General features: G+C 39.7%; 1 protein-coding gene across 6 annotated transcripts in view; it reads right to left on the bottom strand.

Moving 5' to 3' along the window:
• Positions 1-16,417, bottom strand: part of arap2 (ArfGAP with RhoGAP domain, ankyrin repeat and PH domain 2) — a 191,371-nt gene that overhangs the window by 70,767 nt on the left and 104,187 nt on the right. For all 6 annotated transcript variants that reach the window (XM_047386376.1, XM_047386380.1, XM_047386375.1 and 3 more), the window contains exons 15-16: positions 14,142-14,267; positions 5,311-5,455 (exon numbers count right to left, since the gene is read on the bottom strand). In XM_047386376.1, coding sequence (XP_047242332.1) covers positions 5,311-5,455; positions 14,142-14,267 — 271 coding nt within the window. The remainder of the gene's footprint in view (positions 1-5,310; positions 5,456-14,141; positions 14,268-16,417) is intronic.

Below are 16,417 nucleotides of genomic sequence, written 5' to 3'. Positions count from 1 at the left end.
TGGCCTGCAAACAGGATTCCAAGCGGTCGTTACATTTCTACTGCGGAGCCTTTAAATGTTGCAGCGACGGGTGTTCAAGGCGACATGTCGCATGGGGTCAAGGCAACAACGAGTCATTTTCATCTCACAGGTGTCGAGGGAATAGGCAAGACATGGGTGTTTGCCCTCATGTGCCCCCCTCCCCACTTCCCACCACCACTGCCTTCTCTTCGTTCCTACTGCTCCACGCCTCCTCCTGCCTCTGAACTGGCAGGTGTGCAGATGCTTGTTAGTGGAGGTCCCACAGGGAGAGAGCGGAAGAGTACATTGTTGTACTTGGCAAATGCTATGGTAAAGAAAGGACACAGAGGATGAGAGATGAACACTAAATAATGCGAGTCCCAGGGGGTGGTATTGGCAGAGGAATAGGTACAAGAGAAAAGGGAAGAGAGAGTGAGCTGAAGAGCAGAGGAATGTGAGCAGGGAGCCAGAAACACTAAAGGCCACTTTCTGTTTGAAAGGATTCATCTCCATGATGAACTAAATGGCTTTTATTTAGCTATATTCAGAAATTAGCTATTTATCTTTTATTCTATCTTACTCCCCTTTAAACCTGTCAGACAAAGCCAAATGTTAACAACAGAGCTTCTGCCTGTACTTTAGTTGCATTTCAATTTTCTGTTTGACACAGTAACTAAGTCACAGATACATACTTGTCCGATTTTTAACAATCGCTGGCTATTTTCATGTGTAGAGCTTGCAAACCCATATTAACTTATTTGGAACTAACAAATCTGTGTTTTCACAATGAAAGAGAACCTTTATATGCCACTGCAGCTTGCGTCATGTTACCTGATCCCATGATTCTCGGCAGCGCATATCAGCATAGTGGGCTGCTATGCTGAAAGTTGTCACCGTTACGCCGTAATTAGACCGATATGCTAATTTTTTATGACCGTATCGGCCCTTTCATTAACATCTGGGCATGCGCTGAGTCTGTTCCCGCTTCCTTTCACCCTATGGACCCCGTGTGACTGCTAACGATAAAGCTTTCTAAAATCATGTCAGCTTCGAAAGGTGGGTATAAACGGTGTTTTATCACAGCATTCTTCCCGGTAGCTGCTAAGCAGCAATGAGGTGATGGCGAGGAGCTAAATGACGGGCCTGCAAGGTAACCCTTCCTGGCTCTGTCTTGTGCCCAGATACAGACAGCTCTTGGTGTATAAAAGAGAGCTAGAAAAAAAACAGCTGAAATACAAGCCATTAAATGATGAACTTTTGATGTTCAAGAAAAGCTCTCATGAAGTTCATGAAGCACAAGAACAAGTTGTTCTGTACATTTTTACTGCACACCAAAAACTGATATTGTATTGAAATGTGCTATGAGCCAGATGACCAAATAGTGGTCATTTTGTTATTTTAAGTCAATCTTGGTTTGTCTTTGTTAGAGCTGGGCAATAAAACGATAGCAATATATACCTCGACATAATTTGTCCTCGATAGAAACATGAGAAAGGGTCGACCTTCAATGTACAGACAAGACAAAAAGCCAATGATAATAGGAGTTGCTCCGCGCTGGACCAATTGTGTGGCTGGAATAGAGCCACACAAAGTTACGTTGATGCAGACAGCACAGTAGCAGCTAACGGCTAATATTTGTGCAGCTGCCTCTACCTTCAGGTAACAGGTAGGAAATCACTGAAAAATAGAAAGAAAACTTGGGTCCCGAAAGAAGAAAAGATGTAAGACCCAGCGAACAACATTGTTGACAAGTAGGGTCCGAGCAGTTTAGTAGTGTCGAGATATTTTGGCTATTTAAAGTTAGACAAAAAAAAGTCTAAAAGTAAAGCACACTGCAAATTATGTTGAGGAATACCAACAATTTGTTTTACCACCCGAACCAGTGCAACACACAGGAGCAGCAGAATGTTAAACTTTTAAAATTTAAATTAAATTTTTTTTTCCATATTGCCCAGTCCTAATCTTTGTTCTGTTCTGCGAGGCTCCGCCTGGCCCCTGTTCCTCTGGTCCAGAATTCCTCAGAGCCATTTTCTACAACACACTATGACACAAAAAAGCCTACAGAAATACTGATCCAAATTTCTTTTTTTTTAAATCCATATTGAAGAAGATTTGGCTTCTTCATGGAAAACAAAATATAAAGACCTGAAGGACGGCTCTAGAAATTTGCACAAAAATGTATCATCTCACAAAGTCCCTTTTATACTCGCTTCAGCAGTTAATGAAATGTAGTAATAAAGTCAGTGGAAGAGAAGGAAACTGTAAAACAGAAGGACCGACAGAGGATAAAATAGCGCAAAAGGGTGAAAAAAGCTTGAAAAGTTAAAAGAATAAAAATAGATGGATTTTGGGTTTCTTTGAAAGTGCAAATACTCCCCCTAAAACAAGCAGCCCAGTCAAAAAAAAGAAGACTTAAACTTATCATGAACCGACACACTCATTTTGCATTCATTTCCTAGGAGTGGCTGTGTAATATTCATGCAGCTTGAGCAAACGTATGCCTCTCCTCCATCCTTCTGTGTCTCACAGTGTCCTCGGCCACGGTGAAATTACCCCAAAACGCTGCGTTTAATGGAAACGACTCCAACAGCCTCCTGCAGCATGCTGATAGGCTGCTGGTGGGAGTGTGTCATCTGCATACATCAATATTTATAAGCAGCGGCAGACAGTCGAAAGGTTGAGACGTTCCTGTTCTCTTTGAGCCAAGGCGGGCCGTGTGGAGGAAACAGAGGGAAACTGAGAGGGAGCGGGGCCAAGTTTAATCTAGGGATACAATTAAGAGCGTTAGCAGCAAAGGAAAAAATAGCCCCATCCCTTCTTTCCAGCTTGGGGTGAAGCTGTGACCTGTAACTGGGATGTATGCAGTGAGTTGTGAAAGTGTAGTGGCCGCTTTGTGGCGAGCGTGTACACGCGCGCTGCCTCGTAAGTGGCGTTTAGCTCATTATGCAGGTCGTTGTGTTACCGAGCCAGATGTGCCTCTTATGGCAGCACAGATAGCTTTTACAAACAAACACATTGTTCACTCCTCTCAACATCTGCTGCTATCATTAAAGAGTTAGCTTCCGCTTTAATCATAGGCCATTATCGGAGTAGTTGCTTTAGATATACAGCACACCCACACACACAGACACATACACCCACGCCCAGACACACACACACAAAGCTATCCAGTGGGAGAGAGAAACCTGCGATCAGAAAACGTTCGAGGCATCTGTTTCTCCTTCGCATTCGTGTCACCTCCAGATGAAATAAAGAGAAAGTTTGCTGTCGGAGCAACTTTTAAACTAAATCATAATCTAGCTGCAGAAGCAAGGGACCTGATAGGGGGAGGCAGTGGCAGTAAAATGCACAATGGAAAGTGCCAGTTAGAGCTGCGCTGCCACCGTCCGCATCACCACCAAAGTGAAGTGACGATCAGCTCTCATAAAGTCCCGGTGGTTGTGGTAAAGTGAGCGATGCCCAATCTGAGATTGCATTAACAAGACGCATGCAACATGAAGTGGAAGCAACGCAGAAGACTGCGTTTACAAGCATCTGCATGTTTACTGGATGTCAAAGCAGGCTGGCATTATATCTACAGGTCATTGTTATAGAGTAAATAAAATACATGAATCACTGAGAGGTTTAGGCTTACTTTGCAGCTCTTGTGACAAAGTAAGAGAGGCGTAAACAAAGCTTTTCAAATATAAATGTACAGATGCTTCTAAATACTAAATACATTTCAGGTCAGTGGCGATTGCTCTAAGACTGCAAGGGAAGCTCAGCTTCCCCTAAAATGTCAAAAAATAAGTGTTCAAATATATACTGTTGTGTGTACATGTCATTGACTAAATATGCGCTACAACGCGTTCAACGTTTGTTCAGAATCATCTTATCATCTTATCAGAATCATCTAATCATCTTATCACTGGTAACGACGCGGCTTTACTCTAACTTATTCCTGCAGCTTCACAGAGCTTTAAACAGTGAGTTCAATAGCAAAGCAAAAATGCTGGGCTTTGTCCCGCCCATCGGATGCTCAGCGTCTCTGGGGGTCTACGGGGCAGTGGGCTGGCCTCGGCTGGCCCGGACCTTTAGCTTCTCCATGATGATTGGATGATCTGTCTGAGCCTGAATCCCTTTTTGATTGACAGGGAAATTCATGAGGCGAGGACCTTGAGTCACTGCTTCAAGAACCATCAGACAGGGATTTATCCAGGAGATGGGTTACAACTGTCACATTCCTCATGTTAAACCACTGCAGAAGCATTTTAGCTGGGCTAAGGAGAAAAAGGACTGAACTGTTGCTAAGTGTCTTCATTCATTTTGAAATCAGGGTCCCAAAGGTAAAAAAAAAATCCAAAGGGTTTGAGGCCTATTGTTTTCACATTCAAAAATTATTTGGAGAGCCATGTCATCTTATGGTGTTTGATCAAGTCCAAAGTCAGCACAGCCGTCTACAAGGACTACTTGTGCTCATCTCAGTCTATGAACCTCTGGGTAAACGTGATGACTATCATAATTAACTGCAGCTGATAGTTTTTCTTTGCCAACATAAAACATTTTACACCAACTAGGGTTAGGATTGAAAGGGACCCAACCAAGACGTCAGCTACCGGTCTAGAATTCATGTTTGACTGAAATATAAGGCAGTCCATATGAAAAAAAAAAGGTTTTATGGTTAGAAGAGACAAATAATGGGATTTTGGTCACAATGACAATACTTAGAGTCAAGTTGAGGGTTTCTAACCTACTCAACTCAAGCATGGTGATGGCAGCATCATGGTAAGGATCACTTTTACAGCCAGTAGTACTGGTACATTCCATGAGTAGAAGGAATAATAAAGAAGGAGTCTTCTAAAGTCTTCCACTTCATTTAATTTCAATGGTTGAAAATGGGACATATCGGGGTGTTCCAGCAGGTCAGTGATACCAAATACACATCAGACCCGGTTTCAGAACTAAAAAAATCAGGCAAACAATTGCCTTCTGGAATATCTTTTAGAAGTCCTGACCTCAAAGCTTGGTATGTCCCAGTAAACAAACCAATCAAACTACACTGAACACCTTCTGCCAAGAAGAGTGGTTAAATATGCAGCCAGACTTATTCCAGAAGGTTACTAATGGACAGAAAAGGAACAGAAGAGGTGCAACATTTAACCAAATAGTAGCGGGGGTGTAAAGTAAATTCCCATCATGGTTTGTACATAACCACACTGAATGGTGACCCTCTAGCAGTTAAAAATAAGGTTGCCTAATCTTATCTTAAAACAAGAACATTCATGTAGGTTCTGGACACATTTTTATATTTGTTTGAGTGTGTGTTCATACCCTGCTCCAGTCATAGTTTCTGAGTTACTGACAGCCAGGCTGACCACTTCGGTGACATCTACCCTTCCGATGGCTGAGGGGCTTCGCTCGTTCTCATAATAACTCAGGGAGCCGCCCTCCAATGTACACCAGCGCCGTGCCATGTCTGCAACATAAACACACACACAGAACGCCAATTCAGACATATTAAACACTGCGTTAGGTGAATTGGGAAAGCGATTCATATTGAACATACCAATTTTTAAAAAAGCAACTAAAAGAAAAAAAGCGAATCATAAAGCAAATACAGTATATTGGTCCAATGTTGCCTACTATGTAGTTACAGTGAGCTCATTCTTCCCCTAACATGCAGTTCTAAGTGTCTACTTGAATTACATTATGCCAGCTCTTAATCCACCATTATAAGCACAAGTCATTTAATGTTGCACTCGATTTCTGTGATTCACCTCTAAGGTCCTGTTGTCTGTTTGGTAACCAACCAACAGGAAAACGTCATGGAAACAAACCATCGGTAAATGTTTTTAGACCAACACTAAAAACAAATCAGTGTATTACATATCTTAGATGAAACTTTTATTTAGAACAGAAAATAATCATTTCTTTAGAGTTGCTAAAATCATTTACATTATTGCAGCTCTAATAATGACTATCTAGACCTTAACACTTGGACTTTTTCAAAAATATGGTTTATATATCTGTTAAATTTGGATAATAGCTGTTACATCTTTATTGAGCATAATATCATACCTTTATTTCTATTCTGTTAGTATGATGTGAAAAAAACATATTAGCTGATTATTTAGTTGGGCTATCTGCTCATATATCTACCCTGCAATTGGCTGCTTAAAAGACATGCACCTCATAGCTTGCTAACTGTATTTTTTGAAACAATGTTGCATAAAAAAGTGATGTGTCGAACTTCTTTAGTTTCCACAATAGGCCTGTACATCTTTTATGCAAATGTGAATATTTACAACCAGCCAAATGTTTATGTATTGTTTTTGTAGAAGTGCAGTAGTCAGCTGACCAGCAATGCGTAGCAACATGTGAGGACAGGGCAACACTACGTTACGCTGCACTTCATTCAGCCAGAAAACCCCCCAGTTGCTCTGGGTGCTTTCTCTGGCATCTCATTAGAAGAACTTCAAACCGTAGATATTGTGTAATGAAAAATGAAAATGAAAACTATTTGAAACCAGTGTACCTTGATAGTGGTAACCAGCAGATTCCTATGTATTACCTCCTGCTGCACTGTACAGTTTGTTTTCCTTTAATAGTTATCCCATTAGCCACAAAGTTCTGATTCAAAACCAGTGGAATGTAGAGTATCTTAAAAACACAAGGATGACAATTTTGAGGTAAAGCTGATTGAAAGTTAAAGGGGGAAACCCCTATCTGTATCCCAATTTAAGGATAGCCCAATGAGGCCTAAACCTAAATCAAATTTAAAAATTCACTGGAAAATGTTCAGGAGTTATGATTACAAACTTTTAGCTGTTAAAATCCATATGTCAATACGTTTCAATATAGACACCATATAAGGACACAAGTACACAGACACAAGCAGTTTTCAATCTACAAACATCATCTAAACCGAAAGGCTAAAAAAATACACAATATTATGTTTTATAACTGCCTGACTGTGCGATTTATACAGCCAATGAGCATGAAGTTCATGAAAATAAACTTAATTTTGGATTTTTAAAGTCACCATGCCATCTGGTTTTTTTTGTCTTGTTCAGCAACAAACACCTGCACGCAAACAGCTTACCACCCCACCACCCCCCGTCGCTTGCAACTCCAAAGTTTCCAGCATATTCATCTTATGAATATGCTAATTGTGCGTTCCCTCTGCCAACCGCGCGTGATGCCTCTGAAGGAACAGATATAGTTCCAATAAAAAAGAAAGTGTCGACAACAGGATGTAGAAAGAAAAAGGATTTGATAAACACGGGGAAAAGGAGGATGTCACTTTTGCTCTATTCACCCTTACGCTGCAGCTCTTACAGCTGTTTCTCATTTTATCTCTGTGTTCTGTTTAGAAGAAAAAAGTTATTTAGAGAAGGATTTAGCAGAAAAAGCAACAAAATTATTTTTTTCTCTCACTTGGCATTTAAAAAAAAAATACCCTCTTACTGACCCCACTTCACTAGAAGAAAAAGATAACTCCAGCAGCTGCAGAGGCATCGTCTTGATTTACCCACTGTGCAAGTAGGGGTTTAATGTGCCAGTGTGGGACAGACGGAGAGAGACAAAGTGTGGTATTTAAAGCTATTACCACTCTGTTCTGTCTGGCAGGATATAGTGCTGTCTTGGTGACAGAATAGATGAAAATACATTTCACTTTGGTTTCAAATGTGCCCCTGAATCACTATGGGTTTGCAGAAAAATGGCATGTCCATCATTTCCAAGACAAGATGTTGAAGTTCTTGTTTTGTGCTATGTTGTAATTTTGTGTTCCTTCTTCTTTTTTTACAGCTGCGATACATCAGTTGAAGTAAACTGAAGACAACTCTGGTATTCTGAGTTTCTAATCATCATTATAACTAGCCAGAAATGCTTAAAGATACAAGGCTGTGCACAAGTCATCCTCTGGCACAGAAAAGCTTCAACACTGGCACCAATCGCCAGCCTGATATACAGTATCTAATTTTTGTAAATGTTTTATCATATCTTTTCATGGGCCAACACTGAAGATATGACAGTCGGTGTACAGTTTGTCCCATACTGAAACTGTTCTGGGCCAGTACAGGGCCACCACTATGTTTTAAACTGCCATTGTGTTTACCCATGTGTTGGCGAACACTGGAAAACCTGATCTGGGTCACCAAAGGGCCGTCTTTCGTTGGGGTGTGTTGGTCAAGTGTAACATTTATTTTGCTATGTCAGACAGACTGATCAGCAAGGTGAAGAGCAGAAGTGGTAAAGACCAGAGAACGTCATGATAGAATGCTAGCTGTGTGTTGATCTTGATCAATCAGTAAGCGGCTACAAGTAAGAGGCTACTCAATTCAACGTGTTCATACAAGACAACTAAAACTGTGACAGACAAGGCTGTATGAGGACTCATGCACAGTAAAGATGCTGAGGTATGTAATAATTCAGTTAAAAGGTTTTTAGACATCTTTACCAAAGGTACCAACAAATGTAGAGTGTGCTGTGTAAAGCTGCTGTTCCAGGAGCAAATGACTGCAGTGCAAATGTGAAAAGTTGAATGAGTTTTAAACAGCTCCATCAAACAACATTTAAACAGAGTTAAAATTGTATTGGCAAAAGTGTCTTCCTTTCATGGCGGCTAATGGGTTTAGATCCCTTCAACACATTCCACCAGGAACCTGGCTTCATCAGAAAAACTGCTGATCTTGAGCATCCTCCTATCGCCTTTTTATTCGACTCGTTATTTTCTTAGCGGGTGGGATACCAGTAGTTTCTGCACAAGAACCAGCCTAATATGAGGGAACAATAGTGCTTGATTTACAATCAGGCAGCTGCGTCCATTGCCAGGTGTTCCCCCCCACTCCTACATACACACACACATAACACAGAGCAGCGGCCCTGTGGCCCAGCCACACTCCATGGGAGTCCATAACCAGCCACAAGAGAGGGTGCTCATAGATGCCAGCTGAGGTACATGTCTCCACCAGATAAAACGGGCCAATTAGCTTGTATGCCAAGAGAGCTCCATGCATAGTTTTCCAAAGGAAGGAGGGCCATTTTTCAACAAAAGACACTAAATGCTCCAAATGTAAAAGAGGAACAGGTTCATTGGATCCAAATCATAACTTTGTATATTTTCATCATTATATAAACTCTTCCTACTGTCTTCTTAAACTTTCCATCAGCATGGCACGAACATCCAGATCAGCATACTTAATATTAGAAAGGCTGTGCCCTATGTTTTTTTTTTTCTTTTTTTACTCCCACGTCTGCCACTTCCAACAATCTTCTGCCTATCTCATCATCAGCCTAAAATATCTGCAATGAAGACATGTGGTGGACAGCTTGTCAGGGGGCTCAAACTGGAGATCGGAAGACTGAGGGATCGGAAGAACATTTCTGAGCCAGAATTAAAGCCTACTTCATTACATTGAGGGATGGACAAATATGACATAAGATATGGTAAAGAAACAAAAAAGGAAACCACTATCTGTCATGTACTTAAGGCTACAACACTACTCACTCAGTTACCTAAAAGTCCAAAATGAAGGGATGTTTTATGTATACCTCTTAACATACACATTCATCATTTTACTACCACAAGCTTCATATAGATCAACACAAAGTCAGGCATAACTGTGCAGGGGGAGGAAAATGATACATGTTCTGCCATTTTTCAAAGGATAAAAATCTCAAAGTGAGGCATTTGCCCCTTTACTCTAATACCCGTAGATACAATTAAGTGACCTAATTGGTAAATAGAGTCTACTATGAATACATCTGTTCCATGAAGGCCTGAGAGGTTTGTTGAGAATAATAGTGAAAAAACAGCACCATGTAATCCAAAGAACACACAAACAGCAGAGAGGTCTAGCATATAGCTGTGGAGATGTTTAAAGCAGGATTATCTCAAGTTTTGCAGATCTCACAAGGAAATTCAAGTTTATTTGTGAAGCACATTTCAGCAACAAGACAATTCAAATTGCTTTGTATGATAGAAACAAAAGCAAACTCAGAAAAGTGCATTGCAGTGGCATAATAAAGGAAAGTAAAAAAAAACGGACTACAGACTGAAATATTGATGTTTTAGTTAATAGTTTCACCAGAAGAATCAAAAGCAACTCTAAACAAACAAGTTTTTAAATGAGATTTAAAAGAACTCATGGATTCAGCATTTTTGCAGCTTTCTGGAAGTTTATTCCAGATAAGTGGAGCCTAATTGCTCTGAATGCTGCTTCTCCATGTCTGGTTCTGATTCTAGGGATGCAGAGCAGACTTGAACCAGAAGACCCGAGTGGTCTGGAAGGTTGTTACAATGACAACAAATCTTTAATGTATTTTGGTGATTAATAAACTAAAATAACCATTTAAGATCTATTTTTTTTAAATACAGAGAGCCAGTGTAAGGACTAGTGGCCAGAAGAAAGCAATTTTTGAAGGAAAGCCATTAGAAGTCACATTTAAAGTTTGCTAGAATCCATGTAGGAGAGACACCTAACATGTGGAAAAAGGTGCTGTGGTCAGATAAAACCCAAAAAGCAGCTATCTGGAGAATATGAAAATATTATGTGTGGTGGAAAACTAACACTACACATCACCCTGAACACACCATCACCAAGGTGAAACATGGTTGTGGCGGCATCATGCTGTGGCAATATTTTTCTTGAGCTGGGACAGGGAAGCTGATCAGAGTTTATTGAAGATGGGTGGATCTAGATAAAGGATAATAATGGAAGGAAAGTTGATTAGAGGCTGCAGAAAACATTAAATTGTGAAAGAGGTTTCCCTTCCAGCAGGACAATGATCCTAAATATATAACCAGAGCTTCAATGGAATAGTTTAGACGGAAGCAAGCAGCTATTCATGTGTTTCAATGGCCTAGTCAAAGTAAAGACCTAAATCCAATTGGGAATCTGTGGCAAGACTTGAAGATTAATGCTTACAGACAACCTCCATCCGATCTGAGTTTAATCTGATTCTGAAAGAAGACTGGACAAACATTTCAGTCTCCAGATGTGCAAAGCTGGTAAAGACATACATAAAAAGACGTAGAGTTGCAGGTGCAGCAAAGGGTTGAAGCATGATAAATACTTTTACAAGACAATGTAAAACAGAACAAAATCCACTCTGAGTTTAAAATGTAAATTTGAATATATGCTACAAAGAAAATTTGGCTCATTACAGAAGACCGTGATTCAGAGTTTGCAAGTGAAAAAAGCAACTAAATTGTTCATACGGGCTCAATAAAACATAATTTGACTTCTATCCACAAGCCTTCCATCCCTCAGCGTCTCCATGAAGGAGGGTTTGTTACAGCTGCAGGCAAAGGCAGGGCATCGCTGATGAGAAAAAGACTAAACTAATCAGAAATTGTATGCCATTTCCTCTGTGCCTGTCACTGTATGACAGCGAATTTCAAGCTGTCTCTCTTTACCTCATCAAACATCGCAGCAGCAAACAGATGCAAATGCAAAAAGGAGTTTTAAATGTGATTCTGATCTTTTTCTTGTCCGATGGGAGAGATTTACTGTAGCAAGAATCAACCTACTGAACGGCTGGGGTCAAAGTTAAAAAAATAATGTGTTTAGAGCAGTGCAACATGTTTTTTGCCACAAACAAGGCAAGAAAAATAATTGCTTTACTCATCCACATCAATTGCACGTTACTTTAGTGCATTTATAAAGTTTTTTGTCAGAATGGTTTGTACTATAAATACACCAAAAACTAGCCCGAGTTGTCTCCAAATAAAATAAAGTAATAGCTTATGGTACATTAGTAAAGTGCTTTCATTAAGTCCTATTCATGCTCTATGAATTATTACCAACTCAGCCACATGTGTAGACCATCAAACCATTAGCCTGCAAAGCCAACAGCATCCTGTAGTACATTCAAAAATACCTCATCCGTCTGTGCTCACGCAGCCTCGGCTGTGCTCCCCTTTTTCATTGACGAAGTTGGAACAGGTTACGTTTTTTTTCCACTCCAACCCCTCTGAATTTTTCAGCAGCAGCTACTGGAGTTAAAGTGCCAGTAGTGCACAAAAGAAAAGTCTTCTATAATACATGAAATGATAAAGGGTTTTATAGGTTGAACCTTCATAGGCCTTCATCCAAATGCAGGAGGTACTAAAAGCACAACAGTGAACAGGATGCCCTTTAACAAAGCAGACTTTGGAATAAGCGGTAGAAACTGACTGACTGACTGACTTTGCAAGTCGTCTCAAACACATTAATTCAAAAACAAAAGTTAGGAACCCAGATGGAATGGTCTACTCTTGCAGACCAGCAGTGGACATGTAGATAATTTTATTTGCAAGCAGCCTGCATGTCTAGATGGCAACTCTGGAGGAGCTGCAGAGATAAACAACTCAATTGTAGGAATTTGTTTAAAGAACTATTGTCACACATTCCACAAATCTGGCCTCTATGGACAAGTGGGATGAAGAAAACCCTTTGAAGAAAAACATAAAAAGTAATTTATGGGGCTTTCCATAAACGATTTAGGGAGCATAGCAAACATGTGGAAGACGGTGGTCAGAGGAGAGCAAAATTAAACTTTTTGGCCATTTTGCAAAACATACTCGACATCACCCTAAACACTCAAACGTTTGGTGGCAGCAGCATACTGTTGGAATGCCTTTCCCCACAACAAGTAACAGTTCCCACAGCAACCGTGGGAATGTTTTTCTTCAGCAAGTGAGAGTTAATGGAAAGATAGATGGAGATAAATATAGAACATTCCTGAAACTAAGCCTTGTGGAGGCTGTACAAGATTCAAGCTGAGGTAGAGGTTCACCTTCCAGCAGGGCAATGAACCTAAACATACAGCCACAACTACAATTAAATGTTTTAGAAAAAAGCATATTCATGTGTTAGAGTGGCCCAGTCAAAGTCCAGGTCTGATTAAAATTAAGAATCTAAAGCAAGACTTGAAAAGTGGATGCTAAGAAGCTCTCGCTATCCTCTAACTGCATTGAAAGTTGGTTTTACAAAGTGTTGACTCAAAAAGGGCGAAACACAAACTTTTCAGATTTGTATTTGTTAAATTTTTTGAAAACCATGTATCATTTTCCTTCCACTTCACTGTTACGCAATACATGTCAATCATAAGATCCCAATTTTATTGGATTCAAAGTAATATTTGATCAATTTGAAATTATGTATTTTAAAAACCCACATTTGTTTATATGAAAACTTCGTTGATACTTTTGTCAGTAAAACAATTCCCAGACAAAGCACATTATGGTTAAAAGCTGTAAAATGAAGAGCAAAGTTTCAATAAATTGGAACTACCTTTTAAACATTGAGCCTAAAATGAATTTCATTACCACAGATAATTAGATTTCGAGAGATACTTGGATAAAATTTATCCCCAGTCCCTGTAAAAGGCAATTTTCCAGACCTCAGCTCTGTTCATTAGCTAGCATGTTCAACCACCAATAAGAGCTGAGTGGCTGTGGGGTGATGGGAATAGAGATGGATACCAGGCTCAATATAAAGGAGACTCTGCTCGTTCAAGTGGCAGGTACTGCTTCACCCTCCATCCTCCAATTCTTTATCCCACTCCTCAACCCTCTAAATAACCACTTTTCCCTGAGGGAGAGCCCAATGCCGCTTCCTTCTACTAATTACCCATGGGTCCTAGAAATGTTCCAGCTGTTTGGAGATGTGGGAGCATTGCACAAGCAGGAGGTGCAGCAACAGAAGCAGCTGAGGAGTCTGCGTAGGAAGAGGAGCCTGATTAAAAGTTTTACACTGCTTTCTGGGACAAAAGGAGGAGAATTTCAAAGTTCTTGGCAAATCGTCTTGGGTGCTTTTTGATGTTGTGTTTAACAAAAACAAATACTTTAAATCTGTTTAGATCCCTTATTCTCAGCAGATCATAATTAACCTTGGGCATCTATAGAGGTGTCTTACATACAGTTGTCAGACAAGGCCTCCCAGAACACCATGCAGAACTCATGTCAAAGACAGATCCATTGATCATTTTGACTTTACTGTTGGCTGTGCAGATTAAACAACTGGCAGTTTGACAGCTGAAAGACTGACATTGATTGATCAACCAGCGCTTAACTAGAGGAGACCTCTGACAACCCTGCAGCTTAAATTGCTTACAAATGGATTGAAGCATTGATTGGACTTGTCATGGGTTAAAAAAATGCCTTTTGCACTCACCGTCTCGTCCACGCCGATCCGGCATCATCTTAACAGGGCCAGGAGAGACGTAGAGAAAGCCGTCCATGAAGAGGGACGCATCAGATAGAGAGGGGTTCTCTGAACACTGGTCCAGTCTTGGGAAATCTACAAGGAGACACATTTAGCAGGTGATGAATTGGTTTCAAAATATCACTTTGGATTAATCCCTTTTATTTCCATTTTAGCATTTCATTGATATGTGACTGGATTATTGTTTTTTATTTTATGCTTTTGTTTCTTTTAGATAGTTTTGATAATAATGTTCAGTATATCCTAGTCTCAATTTATGGAAAACAAAAAGAAATGCAAAAGGATTTTCTTAGAAATTGAAATAAAAGTTATTTATTCTGAACATTTAATTTTTACAGAGGTTTAACCCACAAAAATATGGAGCAATGTCTTAAAAGCAGTAGCAAACAAAATCAGTGAAAGGAAACCCGTCTTTTTACCATCAAACTTACCATCACATCTTTGCAGCTATACAGTTGAAGCCAGATATTCACTTAGACTGTATAAAAACTTTCTGTTTCTCACTGTCTGAAACTAAATCAGACTGAACTTTTCTTACTTCAACTCAATTAGGATTACCAAAATTGTTAATAAATGCCAGATTTAAATTTTTTTGTTAATTTCCTTTCAACTTTCTTTTATTCAGAAGTTTACATGCATTTCCTTACTATTGGGTAGAATTGCCTTTAAACAGTATGACATGGGTGAAATGTTTTGGGCATCCTTCCACAAGATCTTGACAATAATTTGCTGGAATTTTGTCCCATTTGTCCAGGCAGAACTGGTGTAGCTGAGTAATGTTTGTAGACAGACTTGCTCTCATGCACCTTTTCAGCTCGGCCCGCAAATTTCCTTTGGGTCTGAGATCAGGACTTTTGATGAACACTTTAATAAATTGACTTTGTTGTCTATGAGTCACTTTGTGATTGACCGACAGACCGACCACCTGAATGATAGATTCCAACAGGCAATGTTAATATGACTCGGTTCAAATCTTCTAGGGGTTGACATTTTGACCTCTGTGGTGTGTGGTTTTGTAAACTTGGGGTTAGCTTTAAAACATTTTACAAACTGGCAAAGAATAAATCATTTATGTTGTAAAACTCTAGAACTGACAGAAGGTGCTATAACAGAAGCTTTTTTCTAGCAGGTAAAGTTACCAAACTTGTTCTTTGGCCTTATTCTTTTTCGCTAAAATTACATGGACCTATATATCTGAACATGCATGAAGATCTGTTTTCTCCAGTTTTCCTTGAAATATTACGATATAACCATTTCACGTGTTTTCAGTCAGAGGCTTCTTCAGATCTGCTGTAAGACAAACCGCTACAGGAGATCCTTCCTACCCACAGCCATCAGCATTTACGATGGCTCTGTATAATATGAGCTACAACATGATTTAATTTACCTTTGGCATTAAAAGTATTTTTTTCATTTGTATTTGAACTGAATTTAAAGAACAGTTTTAAAACACATACTAGGAAAGCACTTGGAGTGCAGACCTCCGCCAAGGCAATAGGGTCACTGACGCAAGTCAGCTTTTGTTCCATAATGATGAGCTATACTCTGTATGACGTCTGGCCACAGTATGTCAGCTGCTGACAGGCTGACGAACCATGTGGGAATTTCAAGTTGTCGCATCATGGTCTGGTAAAGATAAACAATCCCTCAAAACAAAAATCCTGCATCCACATGGTACTCGCATCACCACCAAAATCTAATCTGTTCCTTGTCTCAATTTGCACCTAGTCTGAAATTTCATCCAAATCTGTTCATAACTTTTGTAAACAGAGATATTTTGTAAATACACAGATGGACAGACAGAAATGAAGACAAAAACATAACCTCCTTGGTTAAAGTTGACCTTTCAAAATTATTGATCTTGAAACTTTGCAGTAAATGTTTACATTTCCTCTCTGTTATGCATATAATGTGCTCATACAAAATGACTGTCCTTCAACAGAAAAAAGAACTGAATTTGCAGACCAGTCTTATGTTCCAAACTCCTGACTTACCCTTAAGAAAACAGTAAATCCCCACCAGATTCAGGATTCCTGTACTGAGTTGGAGCCCCCACCCCAAGAATCACAAAAAGCATAAAGGTGATCATACAAGGTTATAATTAATTAAGTCATGACATTGTCACATGGTCCTACTTTTGCAAAGGCAAAAATAGGATGTTCAGAGAGCATTTCTCCATGCACTCAACCTTTTAAAAATGACTTACTCTCATCTGTATCCATCAG

This window comes from Girardinichthys multiradiatus, chromosome 14, assembly GCF_021462225.1.
Source record: "Girardinichthys multiradiatus isolate DD_20200921_A chromosome 14, DD_fGirMul_XY1, whole genome shotgun sequence".
NCBI lineage: Eukaryota > Metazoa > Chordata > Actinopteri > Cyprinodontiformes > Goodeidae > Girardinichthys > Girardinichthys multiradiatus.
This window is presented reverse-complemented; position numbering and strand designations above follow the sequence as displayed.